This window comes from Pseudophryne corroboree, chromosome 1, assembly GCF_028390025.1.
Source record: "Pseudophryne corroboree isolate aPseCor3 chromosome 1, aPseCor3.hap2, whole genome shotgun sequence".
NCBI classification, from domain to species: Eukaryota; Metazoa; Chordata; class Amphibia; order Anura; family Myobatrachidae; genus Pseudophryne; species Pseudophryne corroboree.
In genome coordinates, this window is record NC_086444.1 from 1,182,504,224 (window position 1) to 1,182,526,279 (window position 22,056).

The window sequence follows — 22,056 nt, forward strand, 5'->3', positions numbered from 1 at the left end:
CTGGGCTACTATTATGCTGCCAATGTCTGAGACAGAAGCCCCAGAACATGGAGAGAGGTTGGTGATGCTGAGGTGAGTCGGGAGTGGTCACTCAGAAGGTACGTGGAAAGCGTGGTGCAAGTGTGATACCAGACTGCACCTGTGTAGAACACGACAAGAGTTTGTGCCAGGACTGTGGAATATTCATATAACGCTTTGTTCCATCTATAACTTTTTGATAAATGCTGAGAGTGGAGGAGGAGATGATGCTATCAAGACACTGAGACTTTTGTACACTTGATATTTGATTAAGACAATGATTACTTGGACTTTGCATATTACATGCATGAGTTATACTTCCATGATAGATCCTCTTTTTTATAAGCTAGATCATGTGACCAGGATTTCTCTCCTACCACATCTGTGTATGCTTCCGTCATGTGAATCCACTGTCCGCCAGGCAGCCGGGCCTGGTTTTCAAACACCTCTTCCACGAAGCTCATGTGACCAGCGTCACTGCCGTACAGCAATCTGGGGAGAGAAGACATAACATTACCCTAATGCACTTAGTGTCACACAGATTCATACACTGTATAACAGCATCATTATATCCTTCATATATTATATATAACATGGCGGATAGGGTGATGGGAGGGAGACATAACATTACCTTAATGCACTTAGTGGCCCGCTTAGACGACCCCTTGGTCTTAGGCGGGTGAGAGTTAGGTTTTTGTTTTGTCAAAGACTGATTTAATTGCTGTAACTGAGAGGACAGAGTATCTGCCCATGGCGGATTAACCGCAGAGACAATATGTGGCTGTAATGGCACAGGAGGTCCCACAGGGGGCACAAGTCTAGTTACCAGCGTAGTCAGTAAATTAGAAAAGGCAGCCCAAGATGGGTCATGGTGTGCCCCCCGGTGCTGCAGACTGACTGAGAGGTATAGAACCCCTGGTACCTGAACCCTCAGCTGCTATGTTTTCCTCCGGGTAATCCGTGGCGTCAGCACTGCACGGTGCAGGATCAGCCATGGATCTACCACCCTGTTTAGCAGACATTATTTGTAAGCGTAACTTTAGGGTGTAATAGTACAATAAAAGCAGACAAGATACCTCACAAAAATCCCCTGTATAGTGTGACTGCAAAGCAGAGCACAAACAGAGAAGTTAAGAGGTTTATGGTGACTGAAACACACAGAGAAAAATACCAAAGTAGTATATCCTGTGAGACACTATATTACATGAGAACCCTGATGCACTTAGCCCCCTTCAGGGTACAGAATATGGGGATAGCAATAGCAATATGTGTGGGATACATGGAATAGAGACCACACAGCAGCTATTGGCACACACAGTCACATGTACAATGCAGAAATTATTACAACAATAAAACTGCACTGGACTAGCAATACTAAGTAACTGCTATGTATATATATATATATATATATATATATATATATATATATATATGTATATATACAGATATAACAATGCACAGTAAAGACTGGATGTATATCACAGGGTACTTGTACTAAATAACCCTGAAGTTATGCACTTTTTCTTAACTGACACAGTCTAAATGAATAATTTAGACAATTAATACTCAAGTGTCCTGTAAATGCACAGCGCTGATGATGCAGGTGGCTTTACAGAGGAGACATTGCCCAGCAGTCCCAGAATCAGCTCAGCTTGTGTGTAATGGCGACCCAAACGCTGACAGGGAGTGAGAAAGAGAGAGATATGCAGCTCCAGGGCCGGAACATTTGAAGTAAATGGCGCCTTGGGCTGGGGGAGGGGCTACAGGTCAGAGCCTTATCCCCTTGCTGGACTTCACCACCGAGTACTGCGGGGCCTATTTGAAACAGGGCGCGGGAGTATTCAGCGCCACTGAGGGAGGTGAGGGAGCCGCAGCACGATATGTCAGACTGACATATGGCACTTCTAAGTGTGCCTGTGCGGCCCTTGAAGTCTTCTTTCTTCAAAAAGCTATTTTCTGGGCTGCATCCCTGTTAGCTGCCTGCACTGCAGGCACCAACTTACAAACTGAGCTCCAGTGCCTGGAGGCGGGGATATAGAGGAGGCGGCGCTATGCATCCTGGGAACAGTCAAAGCTTTTAGCCTGTTGGTGCCTCGGATCAATATCCAATTCTACACCCCAATGTAATTCCCTGTGAAATCACAGTGTGCCCAGCTGCAGAAAATTTATATAAAAAGGAATATAAATAAAAATTTGAAAATTGGCATGTGCATATATATTCACCCCCTTTGCTATGAAGCCCCTCAAAAGTTCTGGTGCAACCAATCACCTTCAGAAGTCACATAATTAGTGAAATGAAGTCCACCTGTGTGCAATCCAAGTGTCACATGATCTGTCAGTATAAACACACCTATACTGAAAGGCCCCAGAGGCTGCAACACCACTAAGCAAGAGGCATCACACCATGAAGACCAAGGAGCTCTCCAAACAAGTCAGGGACAAAGTTGTTGAGAAGTACAAGTCAGGGTTGGGTTATAAAAAAATATCCAAATCTTTGATGATCCCCCGGAGCACCATCATCCATCACTGCTCGTTGTAAGGCTACTAGTACTTGATTGCTAGTTACAATGGCAGGTTATTGGTTACTAGTAACAATGACAGGTTACTAGATACTTGTTACTAGCTACAATAGCTTGTTACTGATAGCTAGTTGTAATTGAAGGGTTTATGAGCCCTACACATTTGTCGATCCGCTGCTGAGCTGCCAGATTCACTCCCCCATCACCCGGCTCCATAGCAGTGCAGGCAATTATGGACGAGATCGTCAGTGTCAGACTGGGGCATGAAGGGCCCACCGGGGGAATGCAGTGATAGGGGCCCATACTTAGGGGTGTGGCCAGCCTACAAATGTGATGTGGCCAGCCTCCACATAGGCTTGAAATACACAATAGTCTAGTGCAGCGTAATGCAACATATCTACCATGTATAATACAAGTGCACAGTCTGGAACCTGATCCCTAGAGGAAGGAGTGGGCCCTCAGGCAGAGGGGCCTACCGGTGGTTTCCCTGGTACCCCTGTGGGCCAGTCCGACCCTGGAGATCGTCCATATTGGCCTACATGCACAAGCGACGGGGCACCAGCGATGAACGAGCGCGGGGCCGCCCAACGTTCATCGCTGGTGCCTCCACACTAAAAGATATGAACGGTATCTTGTTCATTAATGAACAAGATCGTTCATATCTTTCAGTAACATCGCCCAGCGTGTAGAGCCCATTACTAGTAATCATTTTCTGTCTGAAGCACAATTCTGGCTTGTGTGAAAAGTGAAGCGAGTTTTCCCCACGACAGGTCTCCTCTTCCCCGGCTGGAGCACTATGGGCTAACTCACTGCCTTGCTGATATGGCCATGTGCGGGCTGATAGCCCAGAGTTCCACCAATGAAAACCATATTAAAACAAAATCTGCAAATGAGAACACAAATCAGAAACCTTTAAAACCTTTAAAATATGTGTTTTTCTGAATGACTTTAATGTGTTATTGCCACCCTGTAATATGTAGCGGCACATTTACTAAAATGTAGGTTTATAGAAGTGGAGATGTTTTCCCATAGCAACCAGATTCTAGCTATTATCATCTAGAAGGTGCTAGATAAAAGATAAATACGATCTGATTGGTTGCTATGGGCAACATCTCCACTTCTATAAACCCGCACCTTACTAAACAGACCCCTTAGTCTCCCCCATGCGATAAACAGTTGAAGTATCAGGGGGTTGGGTATGATATGCCGACTGCCGGGATCCCAGCAATCAGCATACCGACATTGGGATCCGGGTGGAGCGCAACAATGCACCTTGCAGCCTCACTGCGCTCGCCACAGGATCTATTCCCACTCTATGGGTGTTGTGGACCCCCACGAGTGGGAATAGATCCTGTGGTCGGCATTCCGACTGCTGGCATTTTTAGCGTATCGGATCCTGGTGTCGGCATGCTGACGACCAGGATCCCGAGCGCCGGGAACATAACCGAATCCCGTATCAGGGGTGGGGAGGAAAAGACGCTGTTTACTCCTCTGCAATACTCCCTGCCCAGAGACCCTCCCTGCTCATCTCACCCTCAATCTCCCCAGCGCCGTGCGCACGATCGTCTGTCTCTATTGACATGTTATTGCCATAGTGTCACAACCACTTACACTATGCCACAGTTAACGCTCCGTGGAATGCCGGTCACAACACCGGCGGATCCCATTTCTCCAAAGTACCATTAAAAGAAAAGAAAAATATTCCTGCAGTTGTCACATAACTCGTCTCCATGTTTTTCTTGGAAGACTCAATGCCGTAAAAATTGCATTCTGGGCTATTTCTGTCCCCCCCTCTGTATCTGTGACACAGCTTCCAGACACTGGAGAGGCGTAATAGGTGTCTGTGACCCCACTTCACTGCCTGCGCTGACGAGTCGTTACTGCAAATGGCGCTATTATAGTCATTGCCGCTTTATTTTATACATGACACCAAGGGGTCTATTCATGTAGAAAACGAAAACAGAATTGCTACTTATCACTATACATCACATCGCTTCGATGCGATGTATAGCTGTAATAAGTAGCAATTCATGTATACTCACCCTTCCGACGATGCGCTGCGGTGTCTGGGGCTCCTGCGGTGAGGTCATCTACAGCGGTACCTCCCTGCGATGCGCGGAGTCCAGCGGCGGGTCCCTTTGCGCATGCGCAGGGTGTTGACCTCCCGGCAGGCCGCAGTGGCTGCTGGAAGGTCGGGGGGCCGAGCCAGCGCCGGGTGCCGAGTAGACAGTAGGGAAGCATTGAGCTTCCCTGCCATCTCCGCACTACAGTTCAGGTTATGCCATCCTGAGATGGAGAACCTGAACTCCATGGAGAAGTGGAAAGCAGAGCTTTCCGCACCTTCATGAATCGCACTCACCATACAAAGCTATGGTGATGCAATTCAGGCACAGAGCGGAGGTACAGCTGGAGAAGTCAGGGACTTCTCCACGGCAACCCGCTCTGTGAATTGCAGTAGGCAGAGAAAGGCCCTGTTTAACGCAAAACAGGGCTTTTCAATGCTACATGAATAGACCCCCAAATGGCGGAAATAGACCAATAAACACCTGTATTAAGTAGAAGGTGTGCAACGCTTCGTTCTGGCGATGGTGAGAATAGTGCAGCAGTCTCCGTGGCCGAGTGTTAATCGTCAAACGATCTGAGTAACTGAACTGAAACACAAGAACCCCCAGCGCCGGTGAGCTGCGGTCTGTGCACCACGCTGATGAATGCTTTAAGACTTTGGCAAAGATGCTCCGACCGCAAAATAAGAAAAAAAAAATCTATTAACATTTTTATGATGCCTCAAAGCCAAAACTCTGCATTTTCACAGCGATGTAAACGTAGTAATAGAAATCACAAGTCACAGGATTTACCAAGACTGGTATTTATTAACCCCTACATGGCCGTCTGAGCTTGGAATCCAGCTGTGTGACGACAACAATAATAATAATTATTATTATAATTAGTATCATCATCAACCTTTAAGTAGTGACAACTCAGTCTGCAACACTGTACAATCAGGTAGAGAAAGCGAACATGTAATATTAACCCAAGATATGGACAGCAGCCGGGGCGTTTTAAGATCGGAGAGGACCTGCATGCGCATGCGTAGGTCTCCGGGAACATGGCGCCTGTGCATGCGTAGGTCTCCGGGAACATGGCGCCCGCACCTTGTTCCCAGGGACACCTCCAGTGCGCATGTGCAAATCACTCGAAAAACGGCCGTGGCGGCCATTTTCTGAGTGATCTGTGCCCGCACAGCAGGGCATCCGTTGCGGGACTCCAGAGGGGTAAGTATATTCTATGGGAGCAGTGTGTGCGGTGTGGGCCCCCCTGGATACAGGGGCCCATGTGCACCGCACACACTGCACCCATTGTAGAAACGCCTATGGACCACAGGGATACAGTACGTTGTACAGTGATGGTATGCGGTGGATAGATCTACATTAAATAGTCAACAGGTCAACCCAAAATGGTCGACATGCATTAGGCCGACAGGTACAGACGGTCGACATGTAAAAGGCAGGCAGTACAAAAGGTCAACAGGTTCAAAAGGTCAACATGACTACGGTCAACACATACATGGTCGACACAAGTTTTTTTCAAATGTTTTAAGTTTTTTTTAAAACTTTTTCATCATTTTCCATTTACGTGGACCACAACTGGGAATAGTAACCTGTGCCGAGCGCAGCAGTAGCAGAGCAAGGGTGGTCTTCAGGTTGCCGGCAGCCGGGCTCCCAGCAACCACCATACCAGCGCCGGAATCCCGGCTGCCGGCATACCGACATCTTTTCTCCCTCTTGGAGGTCCACGACCCCCCTGGAGCGAGAATAGATAGCATGGCGCGTGTAGCGTGGCGAGCGCAGCAAGACCGCAAGGGGCTCATTTGCGCTCGCCCAGCTGTCGGTATGCCGGCGGTCCGGATTCCGGCGCCGGTATGTTATTAGCCGGGACTCCGACCGCCGGCTAACCATACTACACCCGCAGAGCAAGACATCTTACCAGAAGCGTGGTGAGCAAAGCGTGCACTAATGGGGAATTTTTGGTGGGTAAAAAAGTGGAAAAAATTGTGTCAATCCTTTATTGTGTCGACTGTGTCCCCTTTTGAACTTGTCGGCTTTTTCTATTGTCTACCTTTTTCTTGTCAACTATATGGAGTCAGCCCTGTAACTTTTTAAATGTAGACCTATTTTATTATTATTTATTTATTACCAGTTATTTATATTATAGAGAATATTTGGCCATTCACATCATTCCCTGCCCCAGTGGAGCTTACAATCTATATTCCCTACCACATGTACACGAGCACACATTCACGCTAGGGTTCATTTTGTTGGGAGCCAATTAACCTACCAGTATATTTTTGGAGTGTGGGAGGAAACTGGAGTACCCAGAGGAAACCCACGCAAGTACGGGGAGAATATACAAACTCCACACAGTTAGGCCCATGGTGGGAATCGAACCTATGACATCAGTGCTGTGAGGCAATAATGCTAACCATTACACCGTCTGTGCTGAAGCATACCCACAGTGATACCCTGAGATTTCTCAGCAGCTCTGTTACAAACAACTCCATTAGACAGCTGAAGCCCCTCACAAATTGTTATGACACGTATGATTAGTTCAGGAACACACAGTTATTTCCGTAATATCTGAACAATGAAAGAGCCTTCAGAACTCTGAAATGTCCCTCAGAATTCCAAATAAGCTGCACTGTTTGTATTAAGCAGCACTGTGAGGAAACGTTACGCATGCTACCTTCTGCTGGAAAGCATCAGTCAGGGTAAAGTGACGCTTAATGATGACATAATTAGCTCCACCCACACTCACGGTTCTCCATGTGAGCGCAATAACGTGAAATGCACAAGTTGGCCATTGGGTGCCCGTGTCGTGCGGTTGGTCTCAAAGTTGATCAGTCTGTTTTGTGCTATAAAAACTCAAAAGTCTCAGGAGTAAAGAATAAAAAACTTATCAGCTGTGAAATCTCAGCTTCAAACATGTAACACGCCATTCACAGACAAACCGTATTTATATAGCGACACGCAGACAGTCTTCTTACTACCATACTTCCATTCATTTCTCACAGGGGAGGGATTGAAAGTACAGAGTTTGACTGAATATGTTAATATAGGAAAATCACCAACTATTGAATTACTACGGACGTAATTCACATGTTGAAAGAGGCAAGTGGCCGATTCTTAGAGGAGGGGGCGCCAGCTGTCACCTGCAGAGATATTACATTAGTAGGGGCTCATGCAGCGCAACCTTACCTCAATTATGTGTAGGCTAGGCGAGCACATACTATAGGGTGGGGGGTTATGGAAGCTGGTGTGGAGAAAAAGGGGACTGTAAAGAGCCACATACACTAGAACGATAATGCCCGATTTCATCCAATTTCGGGAATTCGGGCCGATATATCGGGTGAAATCCGGCATTTTGGATGTGTTTCCGATCCGATGCACATTCCCGTGAGGGTCGCATCGGTTCCCCTAGATCACTAGTGCTGCACTCATAATATGCCGGTTCCCGCAGGCATGGCTGGGATCGCATACGATATATCGCATGCAAAATGTACTAATTAGTATGGAATCGTATGGAACCAGTTCCGGGAAGCTCCCGGAAGAGTTCAAGGGAAAATCGCCTCCGACTCCAGCCTCAGACATATCGTTGTAGTGTATGGGGCTCTTAACTCACGGCAACCACGGATACTGAAGCTGTGATGTTCTACTGCTGTCTTTCTGCTATGCAATGGTTCCTGGGCATCGGTTGTCAGACATGTTCCTGTTGTCAGAGACATCTGCACATGAAGCAAGCTTATGTTATTGAATTAATCTTCCTATGTGTAAAACTTAATGTCTCAAATGAAAGGGGTAGCTGACAAATTTCTGTTTGCGCGGGAATAGTAAACCGCAAGAGCTAGAATTTACTGCGCTTTGCAACCGATTTATATCACCGCAGATCGACGGCTTATTCTCAACAACACTGAATTTACTTCAGGTCACTTTGACCTTCTAAATTTATCGCTGTTGTGGTTCCAGGGTATGGGTCGTTGGGTCGACCCAACTTAGGTCAACACTCATTAGGTCGACCACTGAAGGTCGACATTGCCCTTAGGTCTACATGCATTAGGTTGACATGGCCGTTAGGTCGACATGTACTACGTTGTGTCGACCTAACGACCGTATCCCTGGTTCCAGCAGATTCTAAACTCAGATCCTGCAGCAAAACCTGCTGTATCCCTAAGATCTGTGCAGCAGTCTCTAGTTGATTTTTGCTTCAGCAAAAAAAGGGCGATTGGCAACCATGGCAACCAGTTAGCAACCAGCAACCATGAACCAATCAGCAGTCAGCCAGCAACAAAAGCAACCACTGAGCACTTGGCAACTTTACAACCAACCAGCAACCATGGCAACCAGTTAGCAATCAGCAATGATGAACCAATCAGCAGCCAGTCAGCAACAAAAGCAACCAGTGAGCACTTGGCAACTTTACAACCAATCAGCAACCATGGCAACCAGTTAGCAATCAGCAATGATGAACCAATCAGCAGCCAGTCAGCAACAAAAGCAACCAGTGAGCACTTGGCAACTTTACAACCAATCAGCAACCATGGCAACCAGTTAACGACCAGCAACCATGAACCAATCAGCAGCCAGTCAGTAATAAAAGCAACCAGTGAGCACTTGGCAACTTTACAACCAATCAGCAACCATGGCAACCAGTTAGCAACAAGCAACCATGAACCAATCAGCAGCCAGTCAGCAACCAAAGCAGCACAGTGGCACAATGATTAGCTTGCTGCTTCACAGCACTAAAGTCTTGGGTTTGATCCTCATTTAAGATTATCTGTATGGAGTTTGTATGGTATACCCATGTTAGCGTAAGGGTGCTTTAATTTACTCCCACAATCCAAAAACATATTGGTAGTTTAATGGGATTTGTGTGCGTGCGTGCGTGTGTGTCTGTGTCATGTGGCAGGGAACATAGATTGTAAGCTCAACTGGGACAAGGACTAATGTGAATGACTAAATATTCTTGGTAAAGAGCTGCGTAATATGTGTGCGCTATATAAATAACTATTAATAAATAAATGAAAATAATAAGGCTGCAATCAGCAAGCACAGAAAAAAATTAGAAGTCATCAACCACAGCAACCGGCAAGCCATCAGCCACTCAGCTTTCATCTATCTGGTGCAAGGTAGACAATGTAAGCAAGCACGGGACTGGCTACTTTTCCCAGAACCCCACAGGGGGGGAGACAATAATAAGAATTTACTTACCGATAATTCTATTTCTCGTAGTCCGTAGTGGATGCTGGGGACTCCGTCAGGACCATGGGGTTTAGCGGCTCCGCAGGAGACAGGGCACAATAATAAAAGCTTTAGGATCAGGTGGTGTGCACTGGCTCCTCCCCCTATGACCCTCCTCCAAGCCTCAGTTAGGATACTGTGCCCGGACGAGCGTGCATAATAAGGAAGGATATTGAATCCCGGGTAAGACTCATACCAGCCACACCAATCACACCGTACAACCTGTGATCTGAACCCAGTTAACAGTATGATAACAACGAAGGAGCCTCTGAAAAGATGGCTCACAACAAGAATAACCCGATTTTTGTAACAATAACTATGTACAAGTATTGCAGACAATCCGCACTTGGGATGGGCGCCCAGCATCCACTACGGACTACGAGAAATAGAATTATCGGTAAGTAAATTCTTATTTTCTCTAACGTCCTAAGTGGATGCTGGGGACTCCGTCAGGACCATGGGGATTATACCAAAGCTCCCAAACGGGCGGGAGAGTGCGGATGACTCTGCAGCACCGAATGAGAGAACTCCAGGTCCTCCTCAGTCAGGGTGTGCCCCTGACCAAGTAGCAGCTCGGCAAAGTTGTAAAGCCGAGACCCCTCGGGCAGCCGCCCAAGATGAGCCCACTTCCTTGTGGAATGGGCTTTTACTGATTTTGGCTGTGGCAAGCCTGCCACAGAATGTGCAAGCTGAATTGTACTACAAATCCAGCGAGCAATCGTCTGCTTAGAAGCAGGAACACCCATCTTGTTGGGTGCATACAGGCTAAACAGCGAGTCAGATTTTCTGACTCCAGTCGTCCTGGAAACATATATTTTCAGGGCCCTGACAACGTCAAGTAACTTGGAGTCCTCCAAGTCCCTAGTAGCCGCAGGTACCACAATAGGTTGGTTCATGTGAAAAACAGAAAACACCTTAAGGAGAAATTGAGGACGAGTCCTCAATTCTGCCCTGTCAGAATGAAAAATTAAGTAAGGGCTTTTATATGATAAAGCCGCCCATTCTGACACACGCCTGGCTGAAGCCAGGGCTAATAGAATCTTCACCTTCCATGTGAAATATTTTAATTCCACAGTGGTGAGTGGATCAAACCAATGTGACTTTAGGAAACTCAAAACAACAATGAGATCCAAAGGTGCCACTGGGGGCACAAAAGGAGGCTGTATATGCAGTACCCCTTTTACAAACGTCTGAACTTCAGGCACTGAAGCCAGTTCTTTTTGGAAGAAATTCGACAGGGTCGAAATATGAACCTTAATGGACCCTAATTTTAGGCCCATAGACAGTCCTGTTTTCAGGAAATGTAGGAAACGACCCAGTTGGAATTCCTCTGTAGGGACCTTCTTGGCCTCACACCACGCAACATATTTTCGCCAAATGCGGTGAAAATGTTTTGCGGTTACATCCTTCCTGGCTTCGACCAGGGTAGGGATGACTTCATCTGGAATGCCCTTTCAGGATCCGGCGTTCAACTGCCATGCCGTCAAACGCAGCCGCGGTAAGTCTTGGAAAAGACAAGGCCCCTGCTGGAGCAGGTCCTCTCTTAAAGGTAGAGGCCACGGTTCTTCCGTGAGCATCTCTTGAAGTTCCGGGTACCAAGTCCTTCTTGACCCATCCGGAACCACGAGTATCGTTCTTACTCATCTCCTTCTTATGATTCTCAGTACTTTTGGTATGAGATGCATAGGAGGGAACACATACCCTGACTGGTACACCCACAGTGTTACCAGAGCGTCCACCGCTATTGCCTGAGGGTCCCTTGACCTGGCGCAATATCTGTCTAGTTTTTTGTTCAGGCGGGACGCCATCATGTCCACCTTTGGTTTTTCCCAACGGTTTTCAATCATGTGGAAGACTTCCCGCTGAAGTCCCCACTCTCCCGGGTGGAGGTTATGCCTGCTGAGGAAGTCTGCTTCCCAGTTTTCCACTCCCGGAATTAACACTGCTGAGAGTGTTATCACATGATTTTTCGCCCAGCGAAGAATCCTTGCAGTTTCTGCCATTTCCCTCCTGCTTCATGTGCCGCCCTGTCTGTTTACGTGGGCGACTGCCGTGATGTTGTCCCACTGGATCAATACCGGCTGACCTTGAAGCAGAGGTCTTGCTAAGCTTAGAGCCTTGTAAATTGCCCTTAGCTCCAGTATATTTATGTGGAGAGAAGTCTCCAGACTTGATCACACTCCCTGGAAATTTTTTCCTTGTGTGACTGCTCCCCAGCCACTCAGGCTGGCATCCGTGGTCACCAGGACCCAGTCCTGAATGTCGAATCTGCGGCCCTTTCATAGATGAGCACTCTGCAGCCACCGCAGAAGAAAACACCCTTGTCCTTGGAGACAGGGTTATCCGCTGATGCATCTGAAGATGCGATCCGGACCATTTTCCCAGCAGATTCCACTGAAAGGTTCTTGCGTGAAATCTACCGAATGGGATCGCTTTGTAAGAAACCACCATTTTTCACAGGACCCTTGTGCAATGATGCACTGATACTTTTCCTGGTTTTAGGAGGTTCCTGACTAACTCGGATAACTCCCTGGCCTTCTTCTCCGGGAGAAAACATCCTTTTCTGGACTGTGTCCAGAATCATTCCTAGGAACATTAGACGTGTCGTCGGAAAAAGCTGCGATTTTTGGAATATTTAGAATCCACTCGTGCTGTCGTAGAACTACTTGAGATAGTGCTACTCCGACCGCCAACTGTTCTCTGGACCTTGCCCTTATCAGGAAAGCGTCCATATTTCTTTTAGGAAGAATCATCATTTCGGCCATTACCATGGTAAAGACCCGGGGTGCCGTGGACAATCCAAACGGCAGCGTCTGAACTGATAGTGACAGTTCTGTACCACGAACCTGAGATACCCTTGGTGAGAAGGGCAAAATTTGGACATGTAGGTAAGCGTCCCTGATATCCAGTGACACCATATTGTCCTGGTTCGCTATCACTGCTCTGAGTGACTCCATCTTGATTTGAACCCTTGTATGTAATTGTTCAAATCTTTAGATCTCACCGAGCCGTTTGGCTTCAGTACCACAATATAGTGTGGAATAATACCCCTTCCCTTGTTGTAGGAGGGGTACTTTGATTATCACCTGCTGGGAATACAGCCTGTGAATTTTTTTCCAATACTGCCTCCCTGTCGGAGGGAGACGTTGGGAAAGCAGACTTCAGGAACTTGTGAGGGGAAGACGTCTCGAATTTCCAATGTACACCTGGGATACTACGTGTAGGATCCAGGAGTCCACTTGCGAGTGAGCCCACTGCGTGCTGAAACTCTTGAGATGACCCCCCACCGCACCTGAGTCCGCTTGTATGGCCCCAGCGTCATGCTGCGGACTTGGCAGAAGCTGTGGAGGACTTCTGTTCCTGGGAATGGGCTGCCTGCTGCAGTCTTCTTCCCTTTCCTCTAACCCTGGGCAGATATGACTGGCCTTTTGCCCGCCTGCCTTTATGGGTACGAAAGGACTGAGACTGAAAAGACTGTGTCCTTTTCTGCTGAGATGTGACTTGGGGTAACAAAAGTGGATTTTCCAGCTGTTGCCATGGCCACCAGGTCCGATGGACCGCCCCGTTATACGGCAATACTTCCATGTGCCGTCTGGAATCTGCATCACCTGACCACTGTCGTGTCTATAAACATCGTCTGGCAGATATGGACATCACATCTACTCTTGATGTCAGAATGCAAATATCCCTCTGCGCATCTCGCATATATAGAAATGCATCCTTAAAATGCTCTATAGTCAATAAAATATTGTTCCTGTCAAGGGTATCAATATTTTCAGTCAGGAAATCCGACCAAGCCCCCCCAGCGCTGCACATCCAGGCTGAGGCGATTGCTGGTCGTAGTATAACACCAGTATGTGTGTATATACTTTTTAGGATATTTTTCAGCTTCCTATCAGCTGGCTCCTTGAGGGCGGCCGTATCTGGAGACGGTAACGCCACTTGTTTTTATAAGCGTGTGAGCGCCTTATCCACCCTAAGGTGTGTTTCCCAACTCGCCCTCACTTCTGGCGGGAAAAGGTATACCTCCAATAATTTTCTATCGGAGGAAACCCACGTATCATCACACCCTTTAATTTATCTGATTCAGGAAAAACTACAAGTAGATTATTCCCACCCTACATAATACCCTTATTTGTGGTACTTGTAGTATCAGAAATATGTAACACCTCCTTCATTGCCCTTAACATGTAACGTGTGGCCCTAAAGGAAAATACGTTTGTTTATTCACAGTCGACACTGAAGTCAGTGTCCGTGTCTGTGTCGACCAACTGAGGTAAATGGGCGTTTTTACAAGCCCCTGACGGTGTCTGAGACGCCTGGAAAGGTACTAATTTGTTTGCCGGCCGTCTCATGTCGTCAACCGACCTTGCATCGTGTTGACATTATCACGTAATTCCTAAATAAGCCATCCATTCCGGTGTCGACTCCCTAGAGAGTGACATCACCAATACAGGCAATTTGCTCCGCCTCCTCACCAACATCGTCCTTCTACATGTCGACACACACGTACCGACACACAGCACACACACAGGGAATGCTCTGATAGAGGACAGGACCCCACTAGCCCTTTGGGGAGACAGAGGGAGAGTTTGCCAGCACACACCAAAAACGCTATAATTATACAGGGACAACCCCTTATACAAGTGTTTTCCCTTATAGCATTTTCACATATGTAATCATATCGCCAAATAAGTGCCCCCCCTCTCTGTTTTAACCCTGTTTCTGTAGTGCAGTGCAGGGGAGAGCCTGGGAGCCTTCCTCACAGCAGAGCTGAGCAGGAAAATGGCGCCGTGTGCTGAGGAGAATAGGCCCCGCCCCCTAAAACGGCGGGCTCTTCTCCCGGAGTTTGTGAGATCTGGCAGGGGTTAAATACATCCATATAGCCTCAAGGGCTATATGTGATGTATTTTAGCCATAAAAAAGGTATAATACATTGCTGCCCAGGGCGCCCCCCCCCAGCGCCCTGCACCCTCAGTGACCGCTGGTATGAAGTGTGCTGACAACAATGGCGCACAGCTGCAGTGCTGTGCGCTACCTTATGAAGACTGAAATTCTTCTGCCGCCTGTTTCTGGACCTCTTCAACTTCGGCATCTGCAAGGGGGGTCGGCGGCACGGCTCCAGGACGAACCCCAGGGTGAGACCTGTGTTCCGACTCCCTCTGGAGCTAATGGTGTCCAGTAGCCTAAGAAGCAAATCCATCCTGCACGCAGGTGAGTTTACTTCTCTCCCCTAAGTCCCTCGTAGCAGTGAGCCTGTTGCCAGCAGGACTCACTGAAAATAAAAAACCTAACTTAAACTTTTATTCTAAGCAGCTCAGGAGAGCCACCTAGATTGCACCCTTCTCGGCCGGGCACAAAAATCTAACTGGGGCTTGGAGGAGGGTCATAGGGGGAGGAGCCAGTGCACACCACCTGATCCTAAAGCTTTTATTATTGTGCCCTGTCTCCTGCGGAGCCGCTAAACCCCATGGTCCTGACGGAGTCCCCAGCATCCACTTAGGACGTTAGAGAAATATAAAAGCAGCACCCAATGCACAGGTGAATGTACGGAGTCGCTGCGAGACACGGGCACATGGAGACATGGCAGCACACACCTTGGTCGGGCAAAGACTGCATATAAGACCTGTAGATGTTACACTGCTGCAACCTCATGTTTGTATCCCTCCAACAACAAAAGAAAATACAGAATATTCCGATGCCAAGAGATTCAATCTCTTAGAAAAATATTTCACTGGTAAATTGCAGCAAACAGAACAGACGGGGTCTGTGATACATTACTGAGCTGTACAATTTATCAGCCGATTATAGTATGAAAACAAAGACCGGGATTATGTCACAGCCCCGTCCAAGAATGTGACCTCGCAGAGCAGCCAGGTACTGCACATAGCCCAGATAGTGCCGGACAGCATGTGCCAGCACAGTGGTGCCCAGCACTCTCTGCTCTGACACGCTGATTAGGGTAATTGCCGAGGATTTGGGATGTTGAAGTTTTCCCGGGAAAGCTACGACGTGCCCTTTACACAAGCACAAAACAAAAACACTCAATCCATTTACAGCCTGGACTCACGTCTTCTCTGGGCTGATGAACCAGTCTCCGGCCCACATCCAGCCGCTGGAAGGCTTGAAACTTTCCTTTGGAAGCTTGATCTTCCCTGTCATGTCGGCGTACTTGGGGTATGTCAGCCCTGTGGTGCCCCAGTTACCTACCAATGCCAGCTTGGTCTGGTTTTCATACTACAAGACAAAGGGGTAGTGTCAGCCTCCTGTACTGTAATGGTGCGGTGTAATATACAATTACTCAAACTAGCACTATAGATGGAATACGGCGCCGGATTCTGGTCCCGTCATTTCCCTGCAGTATATAAATATCACCCAATCCACAATAGACAGGGAAACACTTGACAATGTACTGGAAAAATTACAAATGATTGGCCAGTAAAGGGGCTTCATTTTAACAATGGGAGAAACATGGGGGCACAGCAAACCCTCCACACAGAAACTTTTTATTATTATTATCCTTTATTTATATGGTGCCACAAGGGTTCCACAGCGCCCAATTACAGAGTACATAAACAAATAATCAAACAGGAAAACAGTTACTTACAGTAGAAGACAATATAGGACAAGTACAGGGTAAATAACATAGCTACATCAGCAGATAACATTAAGATAAGTATCAGGTGGCAGAAGACTGCGTGATTTGGTGCAGTTGAAGATTATTAAAGTAAGAAAGGATAAGAACATGAGGGAAGATGGCCCTGCTCGTGAGAGCTTACATTCTAAAGGGGAGGGGTAGACAGACAGGGGTGACACAGGTGGGGTAGACAGTGAGCGTGGAACAGAGGGTTAGGATGAGATTTGGCTGGGTTTGGTGAAGAAGTGGGTCTTCAGAGCCCGTATGGAGTTTTGTAGAGAGGTGGAGAGTCTGAGGGGGAGAGGTAGGGAATTCCTGATAAAGGGAGCAGCACGTGAGAAATCTTGGAGGTAGGAGTGGGGGGAAGTAATCAGAATACAGGAGAGTCGACGTGCATTAGCAGAGTGAGGAGGACGGGTGGGAGTGTAAAGGGAGATAGGGTCAGAGATATAAATGGGAGAGGAGAGGGTGAGGGCTTTGTAAGTGAGTGTGAGAAGCTTGAAATGGATTCTGAAAGGGGATTTTTCAAACCCAGCCTGCGACATGCCAGGTAGTTGCTGACTGGCTGGTACTTTATCTCCATCCAAAGCTTAGTAAATAGACCCCTTGGTGAGCAGGGCAGCAGCATTGAGGATAGATTGGAGTGGAGAGAGGTATTTACTCTACCGAGCTTCCTTCTAGGCCAGGGATGGGGTAACTTTGGCCCTCCAGCTGATGATGAACTACACATACCAGCATGCCCTGCAACAGCTTTCCAATTTGGCCATGCTAAACTGTTGCAGGGCATGCTGGGATGTGTAGTTCAACAACAGCTGGAGGGCTGAAGGTTCCCCATCCCTGTTCTAGGCATTCTGATGTCTCTGTGATCTCACACAGCTGCAGAGGAGAACACTGAATGGCTGCTGGTTCCTATCTATGGGAATATATGAACAGAACCAATCACCAGGGCTGTCCGGGACATACAGTAGCAGCGAATGTAGAAGCAATGTTATTGAAGGGTCGAGCATGCAGATGGAGTAGGCCGCAGTTTCCAATACTGTAACTACTATGGAAAACTGCTTTAACAATCTGGATTCAGTAGGAGTTACCGATGGACAGGATGCAGGTGGTCAGTATACCGACAGCGGCATCCGTCCATCAGAATCCCAACAGCCCCTCATTAAGCCACCTAACCCTCCCATGTGATGCCTAAACCTAACCCTCCCCGGTGGTGCCGCCTAACCCTCCCTGCTGGGTCTCTAACCCTAACCTCCCCTTCTGTGTGCCTAAACTTCCGAGCCCTGGTCCCTAACCGTAACCTTCCCGTGGCTGCACCCTGACCCTAACCCCTGCTGCTGCCTAAACCTAACCCCCCCCCCCCAAGCCACTCCCCCACCCTGCCCCGCAGCAGGACCGGCAGAGAGTCCCGCTGTCCGAGCGTTCGGGATGAAGGTCGTCGGTATATCGACGTCGGGTTTGTTACTCCCTCGGGATCCCGGCGGTCGATGAGTGCTTCCCAACACTCCACCTGGTGCTAACTCACAGTTTCTGCAAAGACGGACAGCTTCCCCTGAGCAAACTGATTGAACTCCTTCTGGTCCACGGCCAGCCCCATCCATAGTTGTACCCGCAGCTGCGCTGGCATCTTCGACCCTTGGATTCCTTCTTGTGGAAACTGAAAATAAGAAGATCGTGGACAGAAGAGGTCACAGTCACAAGTTGTAACATGTTCTTTATATTCTGAATGTGGTTTGCTGGAGGGGGCTATAGGGGGTATATTTACTAGAGTGCAGGTTTATAGAACTAGAGATGTTGCCCCAAGTATCCAATCAGATTTATCCAGCACCTTCTAGAAAATAATAGCTAGAATCTGATTGGTTGCTACGAGCAACATCTCCACTTCTTTAAACCCGCACTTTAGTAAATATACTCCTAAGACTTTCCTATAGAGTTGCTGGGTCCTGTATAACAGGAGCGGAGGGTGGGAACGGCACAGACTATGGGGGTCATTCCGAGTTGATCGCTAGCTGAAAATGTTCGCTGCTCTGCGATTAAGGAAAAAAACAACACTTCTGCGTATGCGGCGCAGTGCACACGCGCGACGTACTTTCACAACAGCCAATGTATTTTCACACAAGGTCTAGCGAAGCTTTTCAATCGCACTGGCGGCCGCAGAGTGATTGACATGTAGTGGGCGTTTCTTGGTATCAACTGACCGTTTTCAGGAAGTGCTCAAAAAAACGCAGGCGTGCCAAAAAAAACGCAGGCGTGGCTGGGAGAACGCAGGGCGTGTTTGTGACGTCAAATCCGGAACTGAATGGTCTGAAGTGATCGCAAGCGCTGAGTAGGTCTGAAGCTACTCAGAAACTGCACAATATTTTTTTGTAGCCGCTCTGCGATGCAATCGTTCGCACTTCTGCTAAGCTAAAATACACTCCCAGAGGGCGGCGGCATAGCGTTTGCACGGCTGCTAAAAACTGCTAGTGAGCGATCAACTCAGAATGACCCCCTATGGCACCAGAGCTTATGGTCTCACAGGCTGCGACTGCAGACCCTGGGCGGCTGTTACAGCAGGTTGTGTGCATGAACTCATCACTAACCATCCTGCAACTTCACCTCTGATAATGGAGAGCTACAAAGGCTATGATGTCCCCACTAGGCTTCCGTAGATTATGTCTACAGACAACAGGTTCAAGGTCATAATGTCAACAACTCATTTTAATACTATGCCTGACCCCTACCCTAATCACTAACCCTAACCACTAAACCTAACGCACATGTCAAAATTTTTCCTTGTCTCTACACCGCCCCCTGCAGGCTCCTGATAGACGCTCTACTGAGTCGCAGAGGAAGAAGTACAGAAACTTTTAGTATGTTCATAAACCATCAATTCACAAACAGTTAAAAATTAATTGTACGGGTAAAGGTCCATTTCTGATGCTGGGCCTAATTCAAACTTGTACAATACTGCACAGCTGCAAGAAAGCCGTACAGCTTATATGCAAATGCACAGGAGGCGTCTGGTGTCAATAGACGCCTCCTGCCTAATGCTAATGGAAGTGTACCGAGACGTCCACCGGCTGTTCCGCAGATCCCGGGAACTGTGTACAACATGCAGCGGCAGTCGCAGAGCCTTCCATAATCAACCATCTGACCCTAAAGTCGCGCAGAATGAGGCACACCCTGAAAGCGGTCACGACACACCTGGGTTTTACCACCGCTCCTCATAACCATCCCCAAATGGTCCCGGACTGTCAATTAATTAGTGAAATCCTTACTACGATCAGCATCGCTAAGGTAACTTGGTGCTGCAAATAATCGCTCAACTCCGGAATATTAGCACTGAATCAGGCCCACTGTCAGGGGAAAACTCTGAAGAAAATTAGCTTTAAACACGGGGACTGTCAGCAACTGTAACATATTTACTACGACTTGGCTGGAGATAAAGTGGACAGAGAAAAGTAACAGCCAATCAGCTCCTAGTTGCCATGTCACAGGCTGGGTTTGAAAAATGACAGATATCAGCTGATTGGCTGGCACTTTGACTACGTCCACTTTATCTCCATCCAAGCGTTAGCAAATAGACCCCATAGTGCTATAGTCATATAACTGAGAAATGCACCAGTTTAAAGTAAACCGTATAATCAGCAAATATTGGCAGCTCTGTATCTTTTTCTCTTGTCTAGAATCTTCGATGTTCTCCCCGTGGAGCCCTATGAAACCCAAAGAAGAAATGTCTTTTCATGGATTTAGGAACCTGACACAGGAACATTCTGCTGTGATTCTGGTTCTGATCTCAGTCACATCCAATCCAGCCTGTAGTACAGTCAGCACTGACCCCTGACAGTGCACTCCTGCCCAGAGCTTGCAAATGAGGGGATGGGGGGTACATACTTTCAGAAATATCGTCTGAAGTTTCCCGCAGTTCCTGCCGCAGCACTTGGACCCGTTCCTGGAGAAAAGGACCTGGTGGGCTGGCATTCTGTAATAAGCCACACGCTTGTCTCCTTGTAACATCCAAATCACTATATCTGGCAGGCTGTTCTGCGGCTGCAATGTGGATTCGCAAAGTATTAGTGCTGCCTTCCAACACACACATAACAAAATACAGCTGAAAATTGGAAAATGATGGAAAAAGAACCACAACCTAGACAGGCATCATTAATGTTTAGTAATATCTGTACAAAGGACTGAACACACAACACATCGGAGCGATTGCCAGGGATGGAAATGCTGGAGGAGGCCAGAAGAACTGAGCTTCATCTGAGGCCTTGCTGATGGACACACTTGGCAAAGGTTAGGGGACCACCTACCCTTAACCCCAGATGTGACCTGTAAGATCCTGGAAACCACTGAACTGGAGATCATCCTACAGAGCCTTCTACGGATATTCCTGTCCGGGGTGACCTAGCGCCACCGCAAACTACGAACCAGCCGCACGTGGGTGGAACTGGCGAGCTCTTGGCTGTTAATAATGTTGTTTCTTTAGGAATTAATATCACACAGACCTGGATAATTGAGACACATTCAGAAGCAGCAGAGCATCAAAGCACGGTATCTGCGCTTCGCTGTAAAATAAAATGTTTATGGCGTATTCCGGGCTTCCTAGCGTATTTGTGTAGGAAGCCGACTGGGTCTTGGACTCCGCTCAGCATTGCAGCGGTGCCACTGATTTTTAATAATCGCCCAATTTCCAAATTTTTTACAATTTTTAACAACCCCTGACTCATGTGTCAGCGAAATGTGTTTCTAATTGTCCTTCATTACCGTGAGTGCATTTGACGCGTCCAATTGAGATATATGTATATTTTCGCAGATTATTAAATGATTCTGTAGTATGCTTAGTCCGTAAGGTTTTATATTACATCCAATTGCAAATGATAGCTCCCTGGCAGTGGCAGTGGGTCCCGGTGAAGCTACTGACATCTGGGTTAACTACCAGATCTCATGGATGTGCCAGGAAGTGATTTGACTGGAATGTATAGGATACTCTGCCCGGTTCGGATGCAGCTGCCCCACCAAAGGACAGTTCCAGGGCAGGGGATATCGGTGCAGCCTATTACAATGTCCATGTTCGCCAATGGTAGGACTCAAACTGCTCAACCAACACTCAGGAAATGAAGGGGTACTGTGAGCATTACTCGTTATGCTGGAAGAGGGAGTGATACGGAGTGCTGGGGATCCCAAATGTCACAGGGGCTGGTTCGGGGGCAGTGTTCTATTTTTTTTATTTAAACCACGGGGTTGTATTTCTATGCATTAATTTAAAGACCCCCTCCTGAAGGATGTATGGGGGGAGTGGATAGTTGGGTGGAAGTTGTGTGAAGCGGAACAATTTCGGCTGTAGATTTAAAGCGGAAACAATTAAAAACACAAGACCAGACTGGTTTAGCATTTAGAATTATTGCTGCTTTAAATCTGAAGCCAAGATTGCAGAAATTGCTCAGATTTACGTAACTTGCACCCCATTACGTAAACCCCTTTCTCTCTTATCTACAGATCTTACTTCTTCCCGCCTACTTCATTTATCAAGGTGGTGGATAGATTCTACTGACTGGCTTCTGCCTACTATATAATACTTTGTAAGCACACTGCACAAGTGCACCTCATT

The 22,056-nt window shown here is 47.5% G+C and overlaps 1 protein-coding gene across 5 annotated transcripts in view; it reads right to left on the reverse strand.

Moving 5' to 3' along the window:
* Window positions 1-22,056, reverse strand: part of DYSF (dysferlin) — a 515,016-nt gene that overhangs the window by 243,248 nt on the left and 249,712 nt on the right. For all 5 annotated transcript variants that reach the window (XM_063925289.1, XM_063925290.1, XM_063925288.1 and 2 more), the window contains 4 exons: window positions 20,340-20,495; window positions 17,989-18,120; window positions 15,900-16,066; window positions 396-510 (listed from right to left, as the gene is read on the reverse strand). In XM_063925289.1, coding sequence (XP_063781359.1) covers window positions 396-510; window positions 15,900-16,066; window positions 17,989-18,120; window positions 20,340-20,495 — 570 coding nt within the window. The remainder of the gene's footprint in view (window positions 1-395; window positions 511-15,899; window positions 16,067-17,988; window positions 18,121-20,339; window positions 20,496-22,056) is intronic.